At 40.1% G+C, this 26,029-nt stretch overlaps 1 protein-coding gene across 1 annotated transcript in view; it reads left to right on the forward strand.

Annotated features, from left to right (window-relative positions):
• Window positions 1-24,916, forward strand: part of LOC118797812 (very-long-chain enoyl-CoA reductase-like) — a 28,615-nt gene extending 3,699 nt beyond the window's left edge. Inside the window, 12 exon segments of the mRNA XM_036557083.1 lie at window positions 4,589-4,639; window positions 10,117-10,168; window positions 11,351-11,395; window positions 13,074-13,153; window positions 13,155-13,178; window positions 16,900-17,015; window positions 17,258-17,363; window positions 19,515-19,587; window positions 21,283-21,326; window positions 21,439-21,496; window positions 21,631-21,719; window positions 22,785-24,916. Coding sequence (XP_036412976.1) covers window positions 4,589-4,639; window positions 10,117-10,168; window positions 11,351-11,395; window positions 13,074-13,153; window positions 13,155-13,178; window positions 16,900-17,015; window positions 17,258-17,363; window positions 19,515-19,587; window positions 21,283-21,326; window positions 21,439-21,496; window positions 21,631-21,719; window positions 22,785-22,958 — 912 coding nt within the window. The 3' untranslated portion in view covers window positions 22,959-24,916.
• The last annotated feature ends 1,113 nt before the right edge of the window (window positions 24,917-26,029 follow it).

The following is a 26,029-nucleotide window of genomic DNA, read 5'->3' on the forward strand; positions in this document are numbered from 1 at the left end:
TTAGTGCTCTAGGGCAGTGCTGAGTAGCATTTGTTTACGTGTTAGCTGTGTGGCTAACGTTTTAGCATGGATGCTAGCAGAATATTTTCTTTTTGCTTTTATTTTCACTCTTTTTTCGACTCTGCACATGATTCTGTGTAACTGTAGACAGCCATGTGGTGCATTTAGACAGAGAAACCAGTGTTAGCTGCTAAGTAAGTATGCTAGGAAGCAACAATGCTAATCAGCTGATTTGGCCACTTCAGCACTTTAGCAGCTGCATACGACGAACAACAAAACAGTTAAATTGTTAATCGCAATCTTTTATGACGTCAGCTCACATTTCATGAAGCGACCGGCCAACCAATAAGACATTAAGACCACCCATCTCCATATGTTCACATGCATATAGACCTACGTAAGCCTAACGGACTAACTTCTAGCCTCACAGCAAGAAGAAAAAGCTTCATAACTGCATTTGTGAAACGTGTTAAACCCAGTAAGACTGTCTAAATAGAAAAAGAGTAACAGCACAGACCTGCTTTCCTCAGATTTAAGGGAGGTGAGGGCGTCCAGGTGAAGGCCTCGCTCTCCGGTCACCATAACGTCCCACAGAATGTTCCCAAACTCTCGGCGCTCTCTGCGTTGCGAAATGACCCTTTGCTGGGACGCTGGCACCTGTCCTGCTGAAGTGCAGCCCCCTCTCCCACCCCACCTCGTGTGACGCTGTCAGTGTCATCTGCACATGCCTCTACAAGTTATTAATAAACCCCTCCATATGTGTGTGAGTGTGTTAAGGGTGGGTGATACGGCTTAAATATTACATTACAGTTCGGCCTGGAAAAGAATTTGGTATTTGATGAGAATTAATCGACTAATTACCGATTAATCAGCGTAAATATGGCCCATGACTGTGAAGAGCTTTAAGAGTTAAATGTTAAATTTGGCAAATAAACAGTATTTGTGTATTAAAATATGTTCTCTGTGGAGGATTTGTTAATATATCACTTAGAAAATCAACAAAACGTCATTTGACTATCAGTGTCCAAACGTTTATGACTGTAATAGTTCGTCCATGACTGTAACCTGCAGTTACCAGTTATTGTTTTTGCTGTATGATAATTGTACTGAGAGTTGAGAGTCTGATTTTTAATGGCTCAGCGTCCACCATACATCGCTTAGTAACCAGACACTCACGATGTACATTGGTGTATGTTCAGCTGATCTACAGTGGTGTTCACTAGATTGTACAAGTGCATTGTGGGAGACTGTTGTGCTCTCAAAACCACTCTTGAATTTTTTATGATACATGTAGTTGCACAATGTTCAGAAGTCATGATAACAGTAACACAGTGTCATGTTGCTCTAGTCCAGGGGTATTTAATAAAAATTGAATACGGTCCAGTTAGAGAAAATTTCCTCAAGCAAAGGTCCAGAACATCATAATGTCTAACCTACATTATGATTCAGTGCCATATACTGCTTACTGAAGTAGCCTAGTAGGTATATAAGCATATTATACAGTCAACAACTGAATGTCAAATCAAATACAGTCCAATTCAGTCATATTTCAACAACATTTATGGTCAGTTTTCTCTTTTTACAGCGCGCCATGTAAAATAATGTGGCTCACTTTCTTCTCTGACTGCTGTTTCTCACCTCGTCCCTCCCCTGTTTGTGTGTCACTCACTCCAGTCTCAGTGCTCATCGTAATGCACAGATCTGATTGGCTGAGTAGCGTCATGTGTGATATTTACAACGCGTGCGATTGGTCTGTGAGTTTACGGCCGCTAAAGCTACCATAAAGGCGAGAAAAACCACGCCGATTAAAATAGGACCACCCTGTCGAAAGTAGCCTCTTACGCTCCTTGGCACCACCAGTGGTTCCAAAACACACTTCGTCATATTCTTCATAACTTTCATGTTTCATAAGCTACATTTAAAAGGTGGGGGTTGTATGAGAGCTGTAACTGTCTTCTTTGCAGTCTAATAGATGGGTGATGTAATTTTAAACCCTTATAATAAAAGAAGCTGAACTCACAATGTTTTTTTCCACTGAAAGTCGACCCATTTTTCCACAAATCTGAGCTATAAACTATAAACAGATGGCGTCTCTGCAGTGATCTGCTCTGTAAACATTATTTTTATAAAATAATACAAAGAGTGTCTAAGATTTTTGGCTTTCAGCGGTAAATTGTCAGAATGTAGCAATATGTGTGATCATAAAACACATGTTCTGTTAATCTGAGGGGAGCTTTTACAAAAAAAAAATTAAATAAAATAAAATGACATTTATTTCGTACAGTTACTGAATAATTTGTCTTACGATTTGGTCATGTAAATTCAGATGGACAAACCAAAATATACCCTGGAGCATAAGAGGTTAAATAATTCTCCATAGTTTATCGGTTATAGGTCCAGGTCCGCATAGGACAGCGTCTGGGTCCAGACTCAGACCGCAGCCTGCCTATTAGTGACCTCTGCCCTAGTGTGTGCCTTAACCTTGAGTCAATTCTGACTAACGTTGATATTCGGGTTCTGTAAGAGTTAATGGATATTTGGTCGACCGCATTGGAGGAAAAATTCAGGCTGCTAAAAAATATTAGCATGAGTGCTAATGTAGCGCTTGTAACAGAGGCTGCCCCCTGCTGGTCACAGCAGTGGACAGCAGTGGTTCTACATGAGGTTTTCTTTTCTTCAAATGGCTGTTAACATGGCTCTGCTTTGACTTGGTGGATTTTGCCCATGTCCTCTAAGTGCAAGGACACCAACTGAGCATGTGCAGCTCAGTGGCCATGCCCACCATCCCGAGTGGCCCTTCAACAGCCAGTCAGAACCGTGACGAGTTTCACGGCTAGTTTCGTGTTCGCCTGTTTTAAAAGTGACTTGGCAGGGTGTGTGAGTGTGTGTACAGTTGGTGTCTGGCAGTGAGCAGGTTATAATTAGCTAGTTTGTCTGATAAGGGGGACGCTGGGAGGGGGGCAAGGGGGGGGAATTTTTCATGTTTCCTCTTGAGGTGTGTCGTGTCTTCTGTTGGCTCATGTTTCCTGGGCAACCCTACGGTCAAAATTTCTCTCTCTGACCAAGTGTGCATATTTTGGTAACACCTTCTTTTACAGTCCCCTACGTTCTAGGTAATAACCAGCTAAGTGTGAGGTGCAAACTTGATGAAGTCAGTCTAACTAAATAACTTTGAAATGCCCAGGAGGTTCTAGATCTTAACTGAAGAAGTATAAGAGATACCAGCTCCACAGTGAATTAAGAGAGATTGCGCTGTGTCCTTTATCGGCTTAATATCTAGAACCTATTGGTCATTATTTCAGTGTCATTTAGTTGGACTGTCTTGGAACCATTATTTTACCATCTTATTACTCCAAATAATCACTAGATATTGTACTGTGTCTTTTGTCAGCTTAATATCTAGAACCAGTTGGTCATTATTTCAGTGTCACTTAGTTGGACTGTCTTGGAACCATTATTTTACTGCCCTGTTAATTCAAATAATTATGAGATAATTCACTGTGTCCTTTATCAGCTTAATATCTAGAACCAGTTGGTCATTATTTCAGTGTCATTTAGTTGGACTGTCTTGGAACCATTATTTTACTGCCCTGTTAATTCAAATAATTATGAGATAATTCACTGTATCCTTTATCAGCGTAATATCTAGAACCAGTTGGTCGTTATTTCAGTCTAAATTAGTTGGATTGTCTTGTAACCATTATTTGACCCCAAATAATTACACGGCACTTTGCAGTTTGTACCTCACACTTAGTTAACATCTAGAACCTGGTAGTTAAACTGTCTCTGAACTTGCCATCATGTTACCCAAAATAATTATCTAGTACTTTTGGGTGCTGTTGTTCCACCTATTCTGCCTACAGCAGTTTAGCGCCACCCATTTATGCTGAAGTTATATGGAGTATTTCAGCCTGGGCTGCTTTCTGAATGAGGCACAATACAAAGCAGCCAATGGGAACAGAGCTCATTTACATATATCGATCCTAAGGACGCAGAAACAAAAACGGTCGAGAAAAATGAGTTATGTAAAATGAGTTATGGCTGGTTTTAATGCTTAAATTATACAAATGGACCTCAGGGCAAGACAAATGTAGCATATGGGCCCTTTAATATGGTAAGTTATTTCACACAGACAAAGAAAACATGCTGAGGTGTCCCCAGACTTTTGACAGGCAGTGTGCAGCGGGGTTGGGGAAAGGCCAGTGCTCAAATAAAGGGGGGCCAGAAAGACAAGAGGGTGGAGTCAGAGGGAGAGAGAAGGTGGGGTAGAGAGGGCATAGCTGTGGGGGAGAGACACAGAGAGAGAGGGAGAGAGAGAGAGAGAGAGAGAGGTTTCTGCAGCTGACTGTCTAGGTCTTGCTCTCGTTTTAGAGGGTTAAACAGACAGATTAAAGAAATAAAGAGACAGAGAGAGAGAGAGAGAGAGAGAGAGAGAGAGAGAGAGTGGAGGAATATGGATACCTTGGCTTTAGAAGCCACCCTGCCCAAAAAGGCTCAGCCCACCACACTGCTCACAGGCCCCCCTGTCCCCACTCCCACCAAACGCAAACCTGCAAAGAAAACTAAGAAAGCTGTTGTCTTTTTTGAGGTGGAGATTCTGGACGCCAAGACCAAGGACAAGCTCTGCTTCCTGGACAAGGTAAGACCAGCTTTGACCCAAACTCTACGCTGCCTGCTGTTGGATTTACAGTACAGGGCCAACACTGTTAAAGGAATAGCTTAGTGTTTGATATACTGTCATCTATGGCTGCTACTACTGTTTTTAGCTGGGCAGAATACATTTGTCTATTTTTATAGATGAATTATAGGAAGTATGTTATCGTGAATTAATGTAACTTCCATTCTGAAGTACCACATATGCTCTCACCAAATAGCTTGCATTTTCTAATGGTTATATAATTACCAAATAATTATCATGTGGAATAGCTTCTAACGTTAGTAATTTATGGTGATAACTACAGTTGTATGTAGAAGTTAAAACACCCCTGGTCAGTTTACATGTTTTGTTGATTCTCTAAGGGAAAATAAGTTCACGCATCCTCTACAGGCAACACACTCAAATATGGCATTTCTCTGATTATTTCAGCCTCAATATATACATAATTAATATAATAATTATAATAATAAAAAATAAAGCAAAATATAAAGTATGCCATAACTTTTGCACAGGCCACATTTTATGTTTTTTTTTCCAGTATGTCAAATTCAGCAAGTAAACAGTAATTGTGTATTAAAATGTTCAATAGTGTGTCTCTGTAGATGATGTGTAACTTATTTTCTCTTACACTGAACTCCATTTGACCAGGGATTCCCAAACGTTTGCATAAGTGCAAAAGTAACCTTTTCTAAAGGAAACATTCTTAAACTAGCCATAGGATAAATGGATTGTATAAAATTAATGGTTATATATAGGATAAGCGGTGATGAACAAGTAATTTTGCATATGAGGAAAGGTCGATAATTAGCGTAATAGCAGCACTTATTTAAAGGGGAACCGATTTTGCAAAATTACTTGATCATTCAATGGTTTAGATGTAAACAAGGTCATTCAGAGTGGTTTGGTGTGAAATGCGCCTTTATAGAGAAATTTACAGAGTCAGAATTGTTCACCATTATAGTACTAGGAACCAGACGTCCAAAGCGTTTAATGGCTCTAAAAGCTACATCCTGTTAAGTTATTACACAAAATGGCACCGACACAGAGCAACCCAGAGTGAATGGAAATCGCTGGTGTCAACAACAAACTACTTCCCACTCTGCCAGTTTATGTGGTAGGATAGCGAGACTTTTAGAGTTTTATTATGGCCCACTTTAGACAGTCTGTTGTAAGCTAACATCTAACATTGTCTGTATTTACATGCAGAGGTTTTTGCCAATCTGATTGAGTACATTCCGATTACAGATCAAGACTGAGGCATTTATATTCTCACTCTACTCAACAATCTGATGGCAAATCTCTGAGAACCACTTAGAGTAAACATTACCCATGACAACGAGCATCATGCGAGTCCAGTCAGAGTGAGATGAGCAGCAGTGAGCAGTGCTTGTGTTTGTAATTGCTTTAAAATGATGTCAGACTCAGGAAAACGTACTTCACATGTCCTTATTAAAGAAGGCCGAGAGGAAGACGTCGTGTTCTGAGACACATAAGCTGGACGTCCGTCCCACCGCCGTCTTTTAAAGATCAGAGCATAAACTTCGTCTCCTCTGCAGACCAGTTTCTGCTCCGCCATGTTGAATGGTATAAACTTTCACTATGACGTGACGAACATGATCAGAACGGACTTAAACTTTCCGATAGGGAATGTAATCAGATACAGGCGTTTACACTGATATTATTCTTCTATTTAACAGATTATTTACAGGATTACCCACCTCGATCAGTCGGATAGAAATTGTACTCCAAATGGCCTCAATCAGACTAAACTATTCCGACTGAGGTGTTTACATGGACGAATTCTATTCCGATTGAGATATTAGTCAGATTATTAACGGATTATTAGGCTGCAAGTAAACTTGGCTAATGAGTGCGTTCACATGCACTTCATAATCCGATAACTGCAGAAAATCCGATTTTGTCAGTAATCTGATCAACGCATTTATATGCACTTGAGTAATCAGAAAATGGGGAAATTCCAGGTCTACTTGAGTCAGACAGTAATCAGATTTCAGCCAATAAACTCACAGAAGAAGGCGTGATGTAAACATAATATAAATCTCAAACTTCATGCTGCGGCTTGTTTTTAAACATTGAGCCACTTTACCTGAAAATATGAACAAACATCATCTAGAAGACGAAGAATATTTAAATCCTTCATTTCGTCAAGCATGTATTTGGTTTCAGTGTCACTCCAAAAGTGTTTTGCTGCGTCTCGCGGTGATGCTGCTCGCTTATTTATAGTACCACCGCCTGTTTTCACACATGTGCAGACTGAGAAATCTGAAAGAAATCAGAGTAAGAGTTCACATGCACTGAGAAATCTGATTACTGAGCTAAAATCCAGCTCTCTTTATCAGATTTCTTAATCGGATTTCGAGGCCTTACCTTGTGCTGCTTACATGACCGTTTGAATAATCAGATAACTGCAGAAATCTGATTATGATCGGAGTATTGAGTGCATGTAAACACACTCAGTGATGTGTGCATGACCATTAATTTCTTCTTTCACAAATGTTTCGCAACGCTGCCTAAACAAACAAAACATATTGCGTACAGGGAGGAGAGGTATATGTAGGCCGTTGTAAGGAAAAAGTAGTACCCAAACGAAACATACTTTTTGAATTTAGCACTATTTTCACATCATCAACAGGACGTATAAAAACGTATAAGACGTGTAAGCTCACTGGTCATTTTGGATAGCAGATTAAATAGTGATATTTGTAGTGTAGACATATGGACGTCTGGTTCCTAGTACTACGATGGTGAAGAATTTTGACTCTAAATTTCTATAGAAAGGCATATTTCACACCAAACCACTCTGAATGATTTTGTTTAAATACGAACCATTGAATGATTCAGTAATTTTGCAAAATCGGTGGAGTTCCCCTTTAAATAACTGCAATATTTGGTAATGTCAGTTTTTGGCTAAACAGTGTGTCATACAGTGACAGAAACCTCATAACCAAGTTGTCATAATCAACAAAGTTTGAGGTAAATGATGATTTAGACAGTTTGCATGATGCTAATTGCCGAGGCTTGTAGCTCCTCAGCAATATGACATAAACAGCTATAATTTCAGGTAAAGGAATAACTGGGTAAATCTGATGATTTGCTGAAGTATTCCTTTAATCTACCTCAGGCAGGGTTGGCAGTGTGTTTCTCCTGGTAAGGCTGATTCTATCTATAGCGTATGCGCTAGTGCTCAGTGTGAAGAGTTCCTGGGTGTAGTCTTGCGAGGTGCCGTGTTACTGTGAGACGATGCGGGGGCCGGAAGCCTCACCACTCTCTCACCCTTACTGAGGAATCCGTAATGAAGTGTCTAGGGTGTTGCAGACCGTTCTCACTGGATTATCTGGGATCACGCTACTGTGCGACCTCCAGCGACCCGAGGAACCTCCACACTAACGTCAGCTGTGGAACTGAAACCGCTGTGACGTCACAGTGAAATGAAAAGGGGAGCATGACATCAGAGTTTAAACTGCTTTGACGTCACAGTGAAGTTGAAAGTACTGTGATCACACAACGGAACTGAAAGTGTTGTGACGGCACAGTGGAATTTAACGTATTGTGACATCACAGTGGAATTAAGTGTTGGGATATTACAGTGGAATTGAAAATGTTATGACATCATAATGGAATGGAAAGTGTTGGGATATTACAGCGGAATACGAAGTGTTGGGGTATTTAATTGGAATTGAAAGTGCTGTGACATCACAGTGGAATGGAAACCGCTGTGACATCACAGTGGAACTGAAAGTGGTGTGGTGCCATAGCAGAATTCAAACTGCTGTGACATTAGAGTGGAACTGAAGGTATTATGATGTCACGATGGAGTTAAACTGTTGTGACATCACCGTTGAATTGAAATTGCAATATAATGCCACAATGGATTTTAACCATGCTGTGATGTCGTAAGCAATCGACAGCTATTGCTTGAAAGATAGTGACCTTGACACAGTATAGTATATTATATATAATACTCTTATATGAAGCTCATTTATAATATATGATTCCTCATCTGAGCTCAAGGAGTTTTATTTCCACCGTTGCCTTTGCAGAGTAGCACGTTTCTTAATCAGTATATTGCTTGTTTATCAGTACTGCAACTGTGAATTTGCTCCATTCCGATTTGTTTCAATGTGTGCTGTGAGCATCCTGACCAATCACAATTCTAGATTACTGTTTCTGTGAGTGACTCATCAAAACATCCAATGAATATAAATAAATCAGGTCAGACTGATGCAAGCCATTATAGCCGTGTAAAATCAAGTGCTTACCAATGTGGGTTAAGTACATTGTAAGGCATATCATAATATGTACAGCACTGTGCAAAGGTCAGAGAACATTTATCATTTATTTATTTCCAGTCAAAATCGGCCATTAAGTACAGGTTATTGATTTTTCGGGAGATATTTATGAGGAGTTTAGATATAAGATGATCCACTTGCAGAAGGAAAGAGAAAGTCAAAAGGAAAAAAAATGATTAAAATAGAAAATGGGCCTCCTAACAACCACCTGGAAGACCTGGTAGATCATCAAAACGGCCCCCATCAGATAAACAGCACCTAAAGCTTTCATCTTTGAGAGGGAGGAGAAAATCAAGCTGCTTCAGATCTGAAAACATCCACAGGTGTTTCTGTCCATCCTTCCACTGTGAGAAGACGACTCAGCGCTGTGGGTCTGAAAGGATGTGTAGCTGATCAAGAAGAACCTCACTGAGAAAAGGAGACGGACACATCAAACAAAGAAGCCGAACAATGGACTGACCGCCCCAGAGTCCAGACCTCAACATCACTGAATGTGTTTGATTACTTCAGAAAATGATCAACCAGCTTCTAAGACTGAACTTTGGAGTTTGTGTCTGCAGATTTATTAGAGAAACTGAAAGTCAGGCTCATGAAAAGAATGGAAGGTGGAATAAAGGGAAAGAGTGACACACTGAACACTGAAATATGTGGTATTATATTTAGCTGTTGAGGCTTCTGTGTCATTTTCTGTTAATTGTATGATTTCAGATTTTATTCCTGATGCTTAAAAATGAATAACTTGTATTTATTGGCCTTTTTGACTGGATGAAATGAATGAAGTGGTGACTTTTACACAGTACTGTACAATCAGAATATAGTGTTCATACCCTTCAGCTCTGGCTGTTCACAGTCATGATGCTCAGTATCAGTGAGTTGCTCAATGTGATTATCACCTGTATGTGCTTTGTATGAAAACAGCCATGCATTACGGTATGGATTATGGAATATGAGTATGTGTTTAGAGGATATATAGGTTACAGTTACAGGACAAGCATCTGCTCTGCATGGGTTCTGTCTTGAAGAACAGCAGCTGTTGTAAGACCCCACTGACTAGGGGGCAACAGCCCGAGTGGCTAAATATACCACTAATTTCTCCCACACATACAGACAGGCTGTAGAGAGTGTTTATTTATGTTTGTTGGTTAACAGGTGGAGCCCAATGCGACCATCGGGGAGATCAAGTCGATGTTCCATAAGAGCCGTAAGTGAACCGACAGCCCGAACGTGTTAATGGGAGCATATTAGCTAAGCGCTGTCCGTGTTCTCCCGCTCTAACACATACACCTATATACACTTCAGCTTAGCAATGGCGTTAAGGGGCTGATTAGTTGAATCAAGTGTATTACATAACAAAAATATAGTATAACATGCAGGACAGGGGTACGCCGGACCCACAAGCTTCGCTGATTAAATTCAGTGTAATAGCAACTGTAGTTATAGAGCTATTACCTAAATAGTTATACCTATTTTAAGGTGCTAAACCATTCACTGACCATGAATAATTAGCTAACCGTGAATAATTAGGTATAATTAGAAGTATGCAAAAGTTTGGGCACTCCCCAGTTAAATTTTATGTTATGTACATTTTTTTTTTCTAAGTGAAAATATAACTAAATATAGCCATTTTCAGCAATTTTTAGTGCACTGTTTCTATTTATCTGCTGAGTTTAACATACTGGAAATAAAAACAAACATACCTTATAAAATGTGCCATGAGTTTCGAACTGTGACTTTTGTGCTGTGATGTTTCCCTCCAGTACATGAAATTCAGCAAATAAACACTAATTGTGCATTAAAATGTGCCGAAGTGTGTTTTGTGTTCATTTATTTTCACTTAGAAACACATCAAAAAATGTCAATGGGGGTGCACAAACTTTTGCACACGACTGCGTTTGGTCAATATTAGACTGCGAGAGTCGGTTTTCTGGACAAGGATCAAGCCTAGTATTGGATTAATGCTGCGTAGTCCAGAACTAGGCTTAGAAACTGATCCTAATAGTTGTACTGATTGATAATATTGATGGAAATGATTGTTTTATTTCACGATTCACTGTTAACGACTGGCAGATTTCTGAAAATCAAGTAAACAGCAGAAACTGAAAGTAATATAAATATTGTGGCACTGATGATGGAGCTACCCAACATTCTTGGCTGTTTTATTCATTTTTTATTTGTCATAATTCTTTTGATATGAGAGTATAAATCCATTCATCTCTAGAAATGTAATATCCACTGCTTTAATCAGCCAAACAGTATATCAGTCAGGTCCTAATACTTATAAGTGCTTTTGATTTGCATATTAGACCATTGGGGTTTTAAGGGCACTGAACTATGTTGGCGCTTGTTTTTTAATGTTTGTCGTTTGTTTATGTGTTTGTTTCAGACCCTCAGTGGTATCCCGCCAGACAGTCCATTCGTCTCGACCCCAGTGAGTAATCTGATTACCGTCAGACCAACACACTAATACAGACTTCACTCTGTGTAGTATAACAGACCTCAGATAGCCAAGAACAGCGAGGAAAGCAAACGTTTTAGCTGCAGACAGTGGATTATCTAGATAAACCTGTATTCCATTTTCAAACATGGCCCAGTGAAATGAACATAACGTCGCATTTGCCGGATTCAAATTTAAGTTGATAATTAAAGGAAACTTGATGATTAAATAATATCAAATTTTTAAATGAAAGTTTGATGTGGTATGAAAACACTGTTAAAGTGTCAAAAAGTAGCCTTCAGTCTCCAAAACTGTAACTTTGCAGGAGAAGGAAAAACATTCTTAACTTTTAATGGAAGTTGATGCAATTTTGGCGCAGTTGATGTCATTTTTCACCATTTTTGTTGGTTGGTTCATCATGGAATCTTAACACAAGGCCAAGCGTAACCGGACATTTCAAATTATGCAAAACAAAAAAGAAAAAACATCAAAAATGGAGATACTAAGTTTTTGCGCAACAAAGATGATGTAAAAAACTGCCTAAATAGAATTCATTGTTTTTTGTATCACAAAAATAACAGCACATGTATTTACGCTTTACATTTTAGTTATGTTTTAATTATTGTTTTCTATTTTCTTCTATTCATTATGGATTCTTATTATTAATGTCTCATTTTTTTATACTTCAGTTGACTTTTATTATTTCAGATGCTCTTTCATATATTAATCCCTTTTTCCTGTATCAACTCGGCAACATTGTAAATGAGGGTCACCCTCAGTGTTCTCCGAGGTTAAATAAAGGTTGATTGATTGATTGATTGATTGATTGATTGATATCTACCTATTCAGCCTACAGAGGTTTAGCCACTGATGTTATAAGGCCTGCTTTTTTGAACGAGGCCCAGATGATCAGAACAGATTACATGCACAATCTGTAGCGTTGAGGAGTTGATTAAGTGTAATAGCTATAAAAGAGTGTAATATCAGTGGCCATAGACCTCTGAAGTTATGTGTCGGGGGCGGTTGTGGGCTGGAGGTTAGGAAACCAGCCTTGCGACTGGAGGGTCGCCGGTTTGATCCCCTGAGACGTGACTGAAGTGCCCTTGAGTAAGGCACCCAACCCCCAACTGCTCCCCCAGCGCTGTGGATAGGGCTGCCCACCGTTCCAGGCGAGTGTGCTCACTGCCCCCTAGTGTGTGCATTCACTAGTGTGTATGTGGTGTTTCACTGCACGGATGGGTTAAACGCGGAGATGAAATGTCCCCGTTGTGGGACTAATAAGGGTCACTTAATCTAATCTTGTCATCACTATTAGCAACTTTGGGTCTAAGCTGGTCTCACTATGGAGAAAAATCAATAGCATTTGCGAAAACGGCCGCTATTGCGTCCTGTGGAAAACAAAAATATCCCAAAGCCGGTACGTTTTGTCCTGTATTCGTTTTGAGGGAAATATATTCATTCATTCATCATCCTTAACCGCTTAGTCCAGATAGGGTCACGGTAGCAGATGGGAGAGCAGGGAATCCCAGACGACCCCGCAACTTCCTCCAGCTCATTCCGTATATATGGAACAAAGTACATCACCAACATTCAACATCACCAGAGCTTACGTGCAGGTTGGGTCTGTGATGATGACGGTTGTATACTGATGCATTGTGGGATTGTGTTGCAGAGGGGAAGTCACTGAAGGATGAAGACGTGTTGCAGCACCTGCCTGTCGGTACCACGGCAACCTTCTACTTCAGAGACCTCGGGAGCGCAGATCAGCTGGGTCACGGTAACACACACACTCTGGTCTTACCGTACTTGTGGGGACTTGCGTAGAGTGCAGTATTACTGTGTCCATCTAATATTACACCTGCACCTAAACCTGACTTCCGCGACCGTCAAGAAACCATTTCACTCTACTAGATATTGAGAAGGTTGAGTAGAGCTGCATACAAACAAAAGTCATTTTCCCATTTACCCCAAATGTGGTCAGTCACAGAAGACGTGTTCGATATCTAAAGGTTGCTTACACTGGAGCTACGAGGCTAATGTAGCATACCTTTCTAGAGATTGCATTGTGCCATTAATCTCCGCCTTCTACAACAGTGCTGTAGACCAGTCTGATTGGTTGGGAAGCGCCCCAGTCAGCAAGCATATATCGGCCCGCTGGCTTGATAGGGGTTGGCACCACCCTTGGACCACCCAGGTTATGGTCCTGCATACAAGGTCTAACTAGTTTTTAATCTCAAACAGATTTGAAATGCGCAGAGACTTTTATTGTAGAAAAAGACAAATAGTACAAACAACTGAGAGAAACAAATAACGACTAGGCCTGATATAAAATGATTTTGTAGAAAACGTTGCTGACACTGTGCTAGAAACTAATTTACAAAGGATAATAAAAGAAAGAAATGTTAAGTAAAAGGAGAATAAATAAGCTGGACTGTGATGAAAAGTGGCATTTTCGCTAATACTCTGCTTGACCACCTGTGAGCCACCTGCAAAACACTGAGCAAAAAGCCAGCGGGCCGCCAGCTTTTCCTCCAGTGGGCTGCTATCCTCTTGCTATCGGGGGTTTCACCCGTACTGTAATTCAAGTTAATCTGGCAAATATTGAAAAAGCACAGAAAAATAGCGTGATAAACACAGAAACCTTGTAATTCACTTTATAATAGCCTTTCATTGTCCGATGATAATATACACTTAGCATAATGCTAATCTCCGCTAGCAACCCTATGGGAATTTGTAGTGTTGCTAGCGCCAAGCTAGCGGTCATGTGTAATCACGTTTGTTTTTAGCTATTCTAATCAACTGTTGTCCATATTTATGGACAACAATATGTCATAGAGTGTCAGAAACTAACAGGTCTATTTGAAAAAGCAACCCTGATAGCAAGAGGACAGTGGTCCACTGTCGGCCCGCTAATGGCAAAGCTGGTGGTCCACTGGTGTTTTGCTTAGCGTTTTCCGGGCCGTCCACAGGCGGTTAAGCGGAGTATTAGACAAAAGTCCACTTATCATCGCTCATTTTCCACTCACAGTCCAATTTACCTTCCTTTCTTTAGTTAAACTTAGATTAGATTGTAAATTATACTAAGATTAGATTGTAAATTAGATTAGTAAATCATTTTAATCCAGCACAGCGTCAGCAACATTTTCTATGGAATCGTTTTATATCAGGCTTAGTCATTATTACTTTTTCTCTCGGTTGTTTTGTAAAAATTTGTGTAAGTTTATTTTCTAAAATAAAGTCTCTGTGCATTTAAAATCTGTTTGAGAAGATTAAAAACTAGTTAGAGCTTGTATGCAGGACAGTAATCTGGGCGGTCCGATTGTGGACCAGCAGTGGCAAACAGCCAGTGGGGTGCCGACCTTTTCAAACCAGCGGACCGATATATGCTCGCTGTCTGGGAAAATAGCGTGATGAATACAGAAACCTTGTAATTCACTTTATAAATAGCCTTTCATTGTCCGATGATAATATAGCCTTAGCATAATGCTAATTTCCGCTAGCATCCCTATGGGAATTTGTAGTGTTGCTAGCGCCAAGCTAGCGGTGATGTGCAATCACGTTTGTTTTTAGCTATTCTAATCAACTGTTGTCCATGTTTATGGTCAGTGTTTATGGACAACAACATCATACAGTGTCAGAAACGACATAAACAAGTCTACTTGAAATGACTAAACTACTTAACAGTCTGAGGCAGTGTGTGATGACTTAGACTCGCAGTCTGTGTAAAGCTAATATGTGTATTATTACTTGTTAGCTACCTTGTAATTTACTTTAGCCTTTCATCATCCAGTTACCTGCTAGCATTATGCTAATTTCCATTAGGAGCTCTTTGGGAATTTGTAGTGTTGTTAGCACCAAGCTAACGGAGATGCATAATCACACTTGGTTAAGCTATGCTAATAAACTTCCATGTTTATAGACAACAGTGTGTCATACGTGTGTCAGAAACATGTTATACCGATTCTGTCTGAAACACGGGCGTCAATGTTGTAACGATCACTGGAGTGAGTGAGTCGTTACTGTTAGCTACATTAGCATGGTGGCTCTGCATGTCTGGGCTGATCGAGTACATTTGGGATGAGGCGAGGAAACTGTGGGGACTGTTTGTGAAAAGGTCTTTGGTTTAATTTGTCTCTGATGATTATTTCAGTTCTGTGTACCAACCATAACTTTACTGTATGTATTTGAAGGTATATGCATTTGTCTGGCCTGTGTGTGTTTGAGCAAGACCACCCTATACAAAGGCTAAAGGGATATATATATATATATATAACCTGTGGAAATATGTGAGCCTGCTGCCAACGGCATACACCCAGAGAGAGAGGGAGAGAGAGAGAGAGAGAGACGGATATAGAACACACACAGAGAGAGAGAGAGACAGAGAGAGAGAGACAGAGATAGAACAGAGAGAGAGAGACGGAGAGAGAGATTAGTTCTCATTAGTGGTCAGTTTTAGTGGTTTTCCAACATTAATTAAAGAACACTTTTCCTTCTCTTCTCCTTATTTCTCTTCTCTTTTCTTCTTTTCTCTTCTCTTACCTTCTCTTCTCCTCTGTTCTCTTCTCTCTTTCCTTCTCCTCTTTTCGCTTCTTTTCTTCTCTTCTCTTCACCTCTTCTCTCCTCTCTCTTCTTTTCTCTTACTTTCTCTTCTCCTCTCTTCTCTTCTTCTCTGTTCTCTTCTCTTCTCTCTCTCCTTCTCTTCTTCTCTCCTCTCCTCTCTACTTTTCTCTTCATCTTTTCTCTTCTCTCTTCTCTCTCTTTCTTCTCTTCTCTCTCTCCTTCTCTTCTCATCTCTTCTCTACTTTTCTATTCTCATCTTTTCTCTTCTCTTCTCCTCTTTTCTCTTCACCTCTCCCCTCCTCTCCTCTTTTCTATTCTCTTCTCCTATCTTCTCTTCTCGTTTTTCTTCTCTTCTCCTATCTTCTCTTGTCTCTTCTCTACTCTTTTCTGCTTTTCTCTTCTCTTCTCTTCTCTTCTCTTCTCATCTTCTCTTCTCTTCTCCTTGTTTCTCTTCTCTTCTCTTACTTTCTCTTCTCCTCTGTTCTTTTCTCTCTTTCATTGTCCTCTTTTCTCTTCTCTTCTCTTCACCTCTTCTCTCCTCTGTCTTCTTTTCTTTTACTTTCTCTTCTCCTCTCTTCTATTCTCTTCTCCTTTCTTCTCTTCTTCTCTGTTCTCTTCTCTCTCTCTCTTTCTTTTCTTCTCTTCTCTCTCTCCTTCTCTTCTCTTCTCTACCTTTCTATTCTCGTCTTTTCTCTTCTCTTTTCTCTTCACCTCTCCTCTCCTCTTTTCTCTTCTCTTCTCCTATCTTCTCTTGTCTCTTCTCTACTCCTCTCTTTTCTGCTTTTCTCTTCTCTTCTCTTCTCTTCTCTTCTCTTCTCTTCTCTTCTCTTCTCTGATTTTCTCTTCTCTTCTCTTCTCTTCTCTTCTCTTCTCTTCTCTTCTCTGATTTTCTCTTCTCTTCTCTTCTCTTCTCTTCTCTTCTCTTCTCTCTCATTCAGGTGTTTCTAACGGAGTATGCAGGTCCTCTGTTGATTTATCTGATGTTTTATTTCCGGGTGCCGTTCATCTACCCACCAAAATACGACTTCACCACCAGCAAACACTGGGTCGTACAGTAAGTGTCATCAGACGCTTCAGACACCCTTTACCTCCTTCTTTTTCTTCTTCTCTGAAGTTATTGGTTACTTTTTTGATAACCTCAGTCTTAATAATGTTGCATGGAGAACATATATATATATATATATATATCAGTTATCAGTCTGTGGTTAATAAACCTGGTCCTCACTATAACTTCCCTGTAATAGAATGTTCAAAAGACGAGGGGCTGATGGGTAATGTAGTCCTGTTGTGTTGTAGCTTGGCGTGTATGTGTCACTCCTTCCACTACGTTAAGAGACTACTAGAGACTCTGTTTGTCCACCGCTTCTCTCACGGGACGATGCCGCTCCGTAACATCTTCAAGGTGAGCAGAAACTCACAGACACAGTAAAGACACTCGTTTACACAGTCGAGTCGTGTGGAGATGCTCAGTATCTCAAATAGACTAGTGGTTTCTGATATTCTATAACACACATCTATAAACACAGACAAATATCCTGACAAAATTCAGGCTTTATAGAAAATTTTCAACATTTTTCTGCATAAATTAGGAGTTTAGATGTAAACAATAGCCCTATTGGAGCTGGATTAGTTTTACACGGGGATGTAATTTGAGTGATTATCAACAAGATCCATGATTTAAATCCAGTAAGAATCTGCAATGCCCACTATTAAATCCAAGGCGATTTACCTTGTATAAAGCCCAGAACCAGGACCTCTCTCAGCAGTCGAGTCAACATCAAAGTGAAATAATAACAAAACCTTTTTTGGGACCCAAAGACGAGGCTAACAGCTACACAGAGCTCAATTTGACCCTTTTCCCTAATCGTCAAATTCATGACTTCTGAAATCCATAACAGTTTGTTGTGTATTCCCTCCCATAATTTGAAATTTGCTATTGATAATGGGCCCACACTGAAATGAGATGTAAAGTCTCCATCCTCAAGGCTCGTTTTTGGCATCATAACTAACGTTTAGCCGCACAACATTATTACTGTTCAGGAGTGTGATGACTGTCACATAATCCTGAATTAAATATCTGTCTGATCATGTTTTGATCCGGGCTATTTGGGGAAATCAGGCACAAACTACATTATCAAATCCAGCTCAAATAGGGCTAAAATCATTCAGAGTACAGTCTCAGATTTCTTTACAGTGGTGCTGATAGGAACCAGGGGTCGCAATGTCAATAACACAAACATAGCCATTTTATTTACTATCCAAAACCACCAGTGAACTGGTTATCATGCTGCTAACAATTCTCACTTTCGTCTGTTTTCCCCACTTTGTAGATCTGAAGTCTAACCTTCCATTTACAGGCCAGTGCAAACAAAGCATAACTCACCTGCTAAACTTGCCAATTAGCTATTGAGTTGAGGCAGGTCGGTCTGAGCAGGTGAATCACTGTGCTGTGCTGGACTCCGGCCCTCCAGCACTGGAGGTCGCCATCCCTGCTTTAGGACAGATTTGTTTGACCCAGAGGAAAGAAATATTCTAACTGAGATCTCCTCTTGATCTCAGGTACTTCTCCTAGACACGGTTAAGTCCAGTTTGAGATCAGGGTGAGACTGAAGCCATTTTCTCCTGTTTCTAAAATTTGGCTCCTGAGAAATAAAACTCAGATTTTCTCACTTTGTTCAAAGTGTTGTCAGACATGAGGCTTACCTCTTTAGTGTCTGACTCGTCTCACCACAGTCTCAGCTGAATAACAGCTCCATAAGAAGAGTGTGAGATCTCATCGTCATCTGTCAGTGCCAAAGGAGAACACGTGTTTTTCTCATTCATCACCAGAACGTCTCCCAGTGAAATGCTGATGTTAATCCCCTAGGGGGGTTTAGGAGAAACGATTCAGAAATCAGTGATCATTAATATAATATTGAGATCTGCTTTATTTCTCTGAGACAATCTTGGGGAACCAAGCAGGAGCTCACCTGATCAACTGTTGAAGGCTGAGACCAACTGATTAGACAAGTAGAATCAGGGGCAGACCTGCAGTAACACCGGCCCTTTGTGGATAAGATTGGACCGTTCTGCTTTGAACACACCTAACTTATCAGCTAATTTGTTAAAGTGTGTGGTGTCAGGGATTGTCTCCAATCTAGCTGAGCGAGTTCTCTCCATGGGGTGGTGGGAGGGGGATGTTATTGATTAATTATATTCTGCCCACCTTACATTTTGAAAGAAGATCACAAGAAAAACCAGACTTTTTCCTTTTTGATATAAGGTGATGAATCATATCATCACTATGATGAATCGTTTCACCAACGATGGTGAACTCAGTTTTGATTTCAAGGTGACTTTTAAGTCCTTCATGAGTTTATTCTATTATGTATGGGGCAGTTAGGATACTGGACAGTGCTGTGGTCTGTATGAAGGGTGGCTTGTTGGAATGTTGTTGACACTTTGCTCTAAGCTAACTTTAGCAATAACCCCTGACCCCAACCAGGATCAGGGTCAGATTTTATTTTGTGTGTGACCTGTAACATCACATGTCATCAGTCTGTGTGTGTTTCAGAACTGTACATATTACTGGGGATTCGCTGCATGGATGGCTTACTACATTAACCACCCGCTCTACACGCCACCCAGTGAGTACACAACAAGCACCAGATACGTGTAATTCACACTGGAAGAACACTCTGATTCACTGTAGAACAGCTGGACACACTGGAGCAATGCTTAGATTCACTCTAAAACAGCACTGATTCGCTCTAGAACAACCCCCAAATTCATTCTAGAACAACACTCCAATTCACACAGTAAAAGCATTCTGATTCGCTCTAGAACAACTATCTGATTCACACTGGAGCAATGCTTAGATTCACTCTAGAACAAAACTTAGATTCACTCTAAAACAGCACTGATTTACTCTAGAACAACCCCCAGAATCATTCTAGAACAACACTCTGATTCACACTGGAACATCATTCTGATTTATTCTAGAACAACTCTCTGATTCACAGCAGAGCAGTGCTTAGATTCACTCTAAAACAGCACTAATTCACTCTAGAAGAACCCCCAATTCATTCTAGAACAACACTCTGATTCACACTGGAACATCATTCTGATTTATTCTAGAACAACTCTCTGATTCACAGCAGAGCAGTGCTTAGATTCACTCTAAAACAGCACTAATTCACTCTAGAAGAACCCCCAATTCATTCTAGAACAACACTCTGATTCACTCTAGAATAATCCCTGATTCTCTCTAGAGCAGCACTCCAGTTCACACTGTAAAAACATTCTAAATCAGTCTAGAACAACTCTTTCACACTGGAGCAATGCTTAGATTCACTCTAGAACAAAACTTAGATTCACTCTAAAACAGCACTGATTCACTCTAGAACAACCCCCAAACTCATTCTAGAACACCATCTGATTCACACTGGAACAATGTTCTGATTTACTCTAGAACAACTCTGATTCATAGCGGAGCAATGTTTAGATTCACTCTAGAACAAGACTTAGATTCACTCTAAAACAGCACTGATTTACTCTAGAACAACCTCCAAATGAATTCTAGAACAACACTCTGATTCGCGCTGGAACAACATTGTGATTTACTCTAGAACAACTCTAATTCACAGCGGAGCAATGTTTAGATTCACTCTAGAACAAGACTTAGATTCACTCTAAAACAGCACTGATTTACTCTAGAACAACCTCCAAATGAATTCTAGAACAACACTCTGATTCGCACTGGAACAACATTGTGATTTATTCTAGAACAACTGGTTGCATCCATAGGTGTTGCAGTTTAGGTTGAAGCAAAAATATGGGCCCCTGAGGACCAAGTTAGGAAGCACTGCTCTAGAACAACACTCAGATCTACACTGGAACAGCTCCCTAGATTTGTGCTGGATTAGTTTTACATGGGGAGAACGTGTAACTTAAGCGAATAACACTAAGATCTATGATTTTAATTTAGTATGATTTTATTCAATAGAGTCAGATGGTAATAACTGTAAAGTGGTTTTAATCCAGTATGAATCTGCAGTGCAGTGTGGGTAGTTTTACAGCCTGATGGTAATAATTGGGAAATGGTTCTTTTGTGTGTTGCCATACAAGGACAAGGTTTGGTTCCTTAAAGAACCTTTCAGTTAAAAAAATCTTTACAGAGTTACACTTTTATCTTATTTGTAAATGAATTATAAGTTACAAAATGTTCATTGTCTACTTATTTACTGCTTCTTGACTATGTATTTATACCTGGTTCTTGTTCAGAACCGGGTATCACAGGCTTCCTTAGTTCTCTCTCTTCACCTTTTGCATCTGTGTTGCAGCTTATGGAGAGCAGCAGGTGAAAATGGCGCTCATCGTTTTCCTGGTAAGAGCTGTGACCAGACCGGTTTTCTCCACTCTGTGGTCTTTTATTATAACTTATCTTTTAGAACTAAACACATAAGAGCAGAGTGCTAAACATCTTTCTCTCTCTACAGTTCTGCCAGATTGGCAACTTCTCCATCCATATTGCACTGAGAAACCTACGACCTCCAGGTGAGCCTCTCACACTCACACTCACAGAGACATGCCTACTCGCCCAGCACATAGAACATCTTTGCTTTTGCGGTTTTTATTAGCTCAGTCACTGTAAGTAATCAAAGTCTTCTGTCTCTGCTTTAATCTTCAAGGCTCTAAGACAAGAAAGATTCCATATCCAACTAAAAACCCCTTCACCTGGATCTTTCTGCTGGTGTCCTGCCCCAACTACACCTATGAGGTCAGCTCATGCATGTATACTATATGTGTGTGTGTGTGTGTGTGTGTAAATTATTTATATATATATATATATATATATATATATATATATATAGAGAGAGAGAGAGAGAGAGAGTAATATAACAGGGTTCCCACGCTTCCTGGAACACCTAGAAATGTCTATACTAGTTACCAGCAACCTGGAAAATAAGAAAACTGATCCAATGTCTTGGACAAACTTTTGAAGTTCTGAAAAAGTGTAATGTTGGGACATCAGGAGGTTGAATATTTCAGGATTTTTGTATATATTTCAGCTGCTAGTGCCCAGTTAGAGTGTCAGTTTATATCTGAGAAACACAACAACAGTCTATCATAGGTTAAGATTCGGTGCATCTGAGGCTGTGTTCATGTTAAAAGTCTTATTGCTGAATTTTTTGCTCAGACCTGATCTTTCTGCCCTGATGCTTTGCATATACGCACACACATTATCTAAGCTGCTTATCCTTCTGGGTCGCGCTGGAGCCTGTACCAGCAGTCATTTTGCGCAAGGCAGAAAACGCCCTCTACAGGTCGCCAGTCCATCGCAGAGCATACCCTCATTCACATCTATCCAGTTTGCCTGACTGCATTTCTTGGGACTGTGGGAGGAAACCCACACAGACACGGCAAGAACATGCAGTGTCCACACAGAAAGGACCCTGGTTGCCTGGTTGGGGAATCGAACCCAGACCCTTCATGTTGTGAGGCAACAGCGCTACCATTATTATTGCTATTTCGCTTTATTCCACCAAATTCTAACAGGAAAAAGATAAAACGTGAAATATAAAATGTGCACAGGCCATATTTTTCCAATATGTTAAACTCAGCAAATAAAATGTACAGAGGTTTTTTTCTCTGTAGAGGATGTTTTAAACTTATTTTCACTTAGAAAATCAACCGCAACATTTGCTTTTGACCAGGGAGCGCAAATGTTTGCATACGATCCCTTCTTTTGTTTGTCCTGGAGGTTACCATAAAAAAAAAAAACATTGTCTGTTTTTAGGATTTAACCTTCCTGACTGCTGTTTGTATGTGTTTGTGTTAACAGCTGGGTTCCTGGCTGGGCTTCACTCTGATGACTCAGTGTCTGCCGGTGGCCTTCTTCACTCTGGTGGGTTTCATCCAGATGACCGTGTGGGCCAAAGCGAAACACCGCAGCTACCTGAAGGAGTTCCGCGACTACCCTCCTCTGCGCTCGCCCATTCTACCCTTTATACTGTAGAACCGTTCCAATTCGCATCCATCCACCCTGCACTCGTCCCCTAACCCCTCCTAAAAACCCTACCATCGCCAACTTCCCCTGCTTACTCGTTTCCCCAATGACAATCTGGCCTAAATCCCAAATCCATGCTTCTAACCCTTGTTCCCTAAACCCTTCCCCTAAGGTCCCTCTCACAGAGATAGTTTGGTGACGAACTAAAAGTCACACTTTTCCCCTTTACCCCAAATGTTGATCAGCCAAGATGTCTGTCTAGTGTCTGAAGTTTGCTTCTTATTAGTGCTGTGAGGCTATTCTAGCAAACAAGCGATGGAAGGTTACATACACCAATTATCATTGTGCCACCTTTATGCCTACATCATCACACGCTTGCCTCAAACCATGTTAAGTAATGTTACATAGACTTTTTATGTGGTTTCTGACACCGTATGACACATTGAGTGTGTTTACATGCACTTAATAATCCGATAACTGCAGAAAATCTGATTTTGTCAGAATCTGATCAACGCGTTTATATGCACTTGATAAATCAGACAATGGGAAAACTACAGGTGTACTTGAGTCAGGCAGTAATCGGACTTCTGCTTTGTAACCAACCAAGAAACTCACAGAAGAAGATGAGACGCAAACGTAATGTCAAACTCAAACTTCAGGCCGTGGCTTTTTTTTAAGCATCGAGCCACTTTACCTGAAAATATGAACTTACATCATCTACAAGATGAAGACTGTTTAAATCCTTCATTTCATCAAGCATGTAGTCGGTTTCAGTGTCACTCCGAAAGTGTTTTGCTGCGTCTCGCGGTGATGCTGCTCGCTTATTTCTGGTACCGCGGTCTGTTTTCGCACATGCACAGACTGAGAAATCTGAAAGAAATCAGAGTAAGAGTCCACATGCACTGAGAAATCTGATTACTGAGCTAAAATCCAGCTCTCTTTATCGGACTTCTTCACCAGATTTCTAGGCCTTACTCCAATCTAAGAAATTGGAGTATGCTGTTTACATTACCATTTAAATAATCAGATAACGGCAGACATCTGATTATGATCGGATTATAGAGTGCATTTAAACGCACCCACTGTTATCTATAAATATGGACTAAAATGATCTGCATTTGGAGTAAGGGGAAAATTGTGTATATGCCATTTTTCGCTAAACTATTACTTCAAAATAATAAAGTCCACAGTGTATTTCTCCATTAACATCAGGGAAAATAAAGCTGTCTAATAGTTTGGGGTGCAAATGAGGGGTCAGTGCTCATTCTACTCCAGCACTTTTCAGCTTTATCTCTGTCTACTTCATTTGTAGCATATGGTTGATTAACATAGGCAGTAATTTTCCTTTGTTAACTTGCTTGTAATACATGCTAATGAGGTGTTTCACCATCTGCCCATTGACTTTTAGTAGGAATAAGTGTTTTCTGTTCTTTTCCAAGTATGAGAGGGAAAACATTGTCCTTGGTGATCAATCTTATGCTACAGGTGCAGCAGATAGAGATTAGGTTTACAAACGCTGGATTCTCTTAATGGTACTGGAAGTATTTCTGTATGTAAAGACTACTAAAAGGCTGATTGCTCGGATTACAGTAATTGTTTTACAGTCAGTTTAAAGCTTTGTTATTTTAATTGTAAAATAATTTCAGGCAGTACTGATGTTTGAAAAAGCTCTTCTGGCCTTTTCTAACCACGACTGTGTTCAGCAACATGTACTTTATCCAAAACCAGCTAGTAATGCTAACGGGCTACACTAAAGGCTAATAAAGGCTGATTAACCATAAAACAGAATACAAACTTGACCTGACAGAGCACAAAGTTGGAATATCATTGTTCTTGGTGATGATTTTTTTTTTTGTTGATTTGTAAACAAATTTGTTGAAAAAAACCAGAAAATCAAAGACACTTTGTCTGAACTCTGTTTACCGATATTAATGTTTACATTAGAAATACATACTAAATATTTTCTGCTTTGTTGTATGTCTAAAATTCCTGTACTTACACCTGTTTTGGTTCTGAGCATGGAAAAGACGCAACAATACCAGTGAACGTACTCAGTAAAGACTAAACTAGCTGTGATACCGTGACGCCAAAGATCTGCTCCTCCAAAGTTCAGTTTCAGAAGTTGGTTCGTATTTTCCACTTCTGATGTTCCAAGTCATCCCAAAAGCATTCAGTGTTGTTGAGGTCTGGACTCTGGGGTGGTCAGTCCATTGTTCTGAGAACACCAGCAGCAGCTTCATTTGATTTGCGTATCTGGACAGCAACGTTATCTTTCAGACCCAGCACTGTAACATGAACCTCACCTAGGTGCGCAAATCTGTTTCAGTTCAGTTACTTTAGTTATTTTGGAACACAGCCAGCTTTATTTTGTGTCAAAATAGCCCAAGAGTTTTCTTGTGGCCAAAAAATGAGCCAATTACATACACTGATCAGACATAACATTATGACCACCTCCTGGTTTCTATGCTCATTGTCCATTTTATCAGCTCCACTTACCCTGTTCTTCAGTGGTCAGGACCCCCATGGACCCTCACAGAGCAGGTACTATTTGGGTGGTGGATCATTCTCAGCACTGCAGTAACACTGATGTGGTGGTTGTGTGTTAGTGTGTGTTGCGCTGGTCTGAGTGGATCAGACACAGCAGTGCTGCTGGAGGTTTTAAACACCTCAGTGTCACTGCTGGACTAAGAATAGTCCAACAACCAAAAATATCCAGACATGGACATTTGGTCAGTGGACAATGAGCGTAGAAACAAGGAGGTGGTCATAATGTTATGCCTGATGGGTGTATTTTTATGATTTTTTACTTATAGTGGAAAATCGTATCGAGATACTATAAGTGAAAGTATGGGTAGTGTTAAAATCTTACTAAAAGTGGAAGTGTAGAGCCAAAAATATACTTGAGAGAAAGTCAAAAAGTATCAACACTTAACAAAAAATAAATATTTAACTGTTAAAATTGTTTTTTTTGTGGTGCGATGTAGTGACTAATATCTGGTCCTGGTCCAAGACAACTTAGTGTCAGGGCCAGTTACTCATGAATTTGGTTGGATGTTTGAATAAGAATAAATTCAAATTGC

This window comes from Colossoma macropomum, unplaced genomic scaffold (assembly GCF_904425465.1).
Source record: "Colossoma macropomum unplaced genomic scaffold, Colossoma_macropomum, whole genome shotgun sequence".
NCBI classification, from domain to species: Eukaryota; Metazoa; Chordata; class Actinopteri; order Characiformes; family Serrasalmidae; genus Colossoma; species Colossoma macropomum.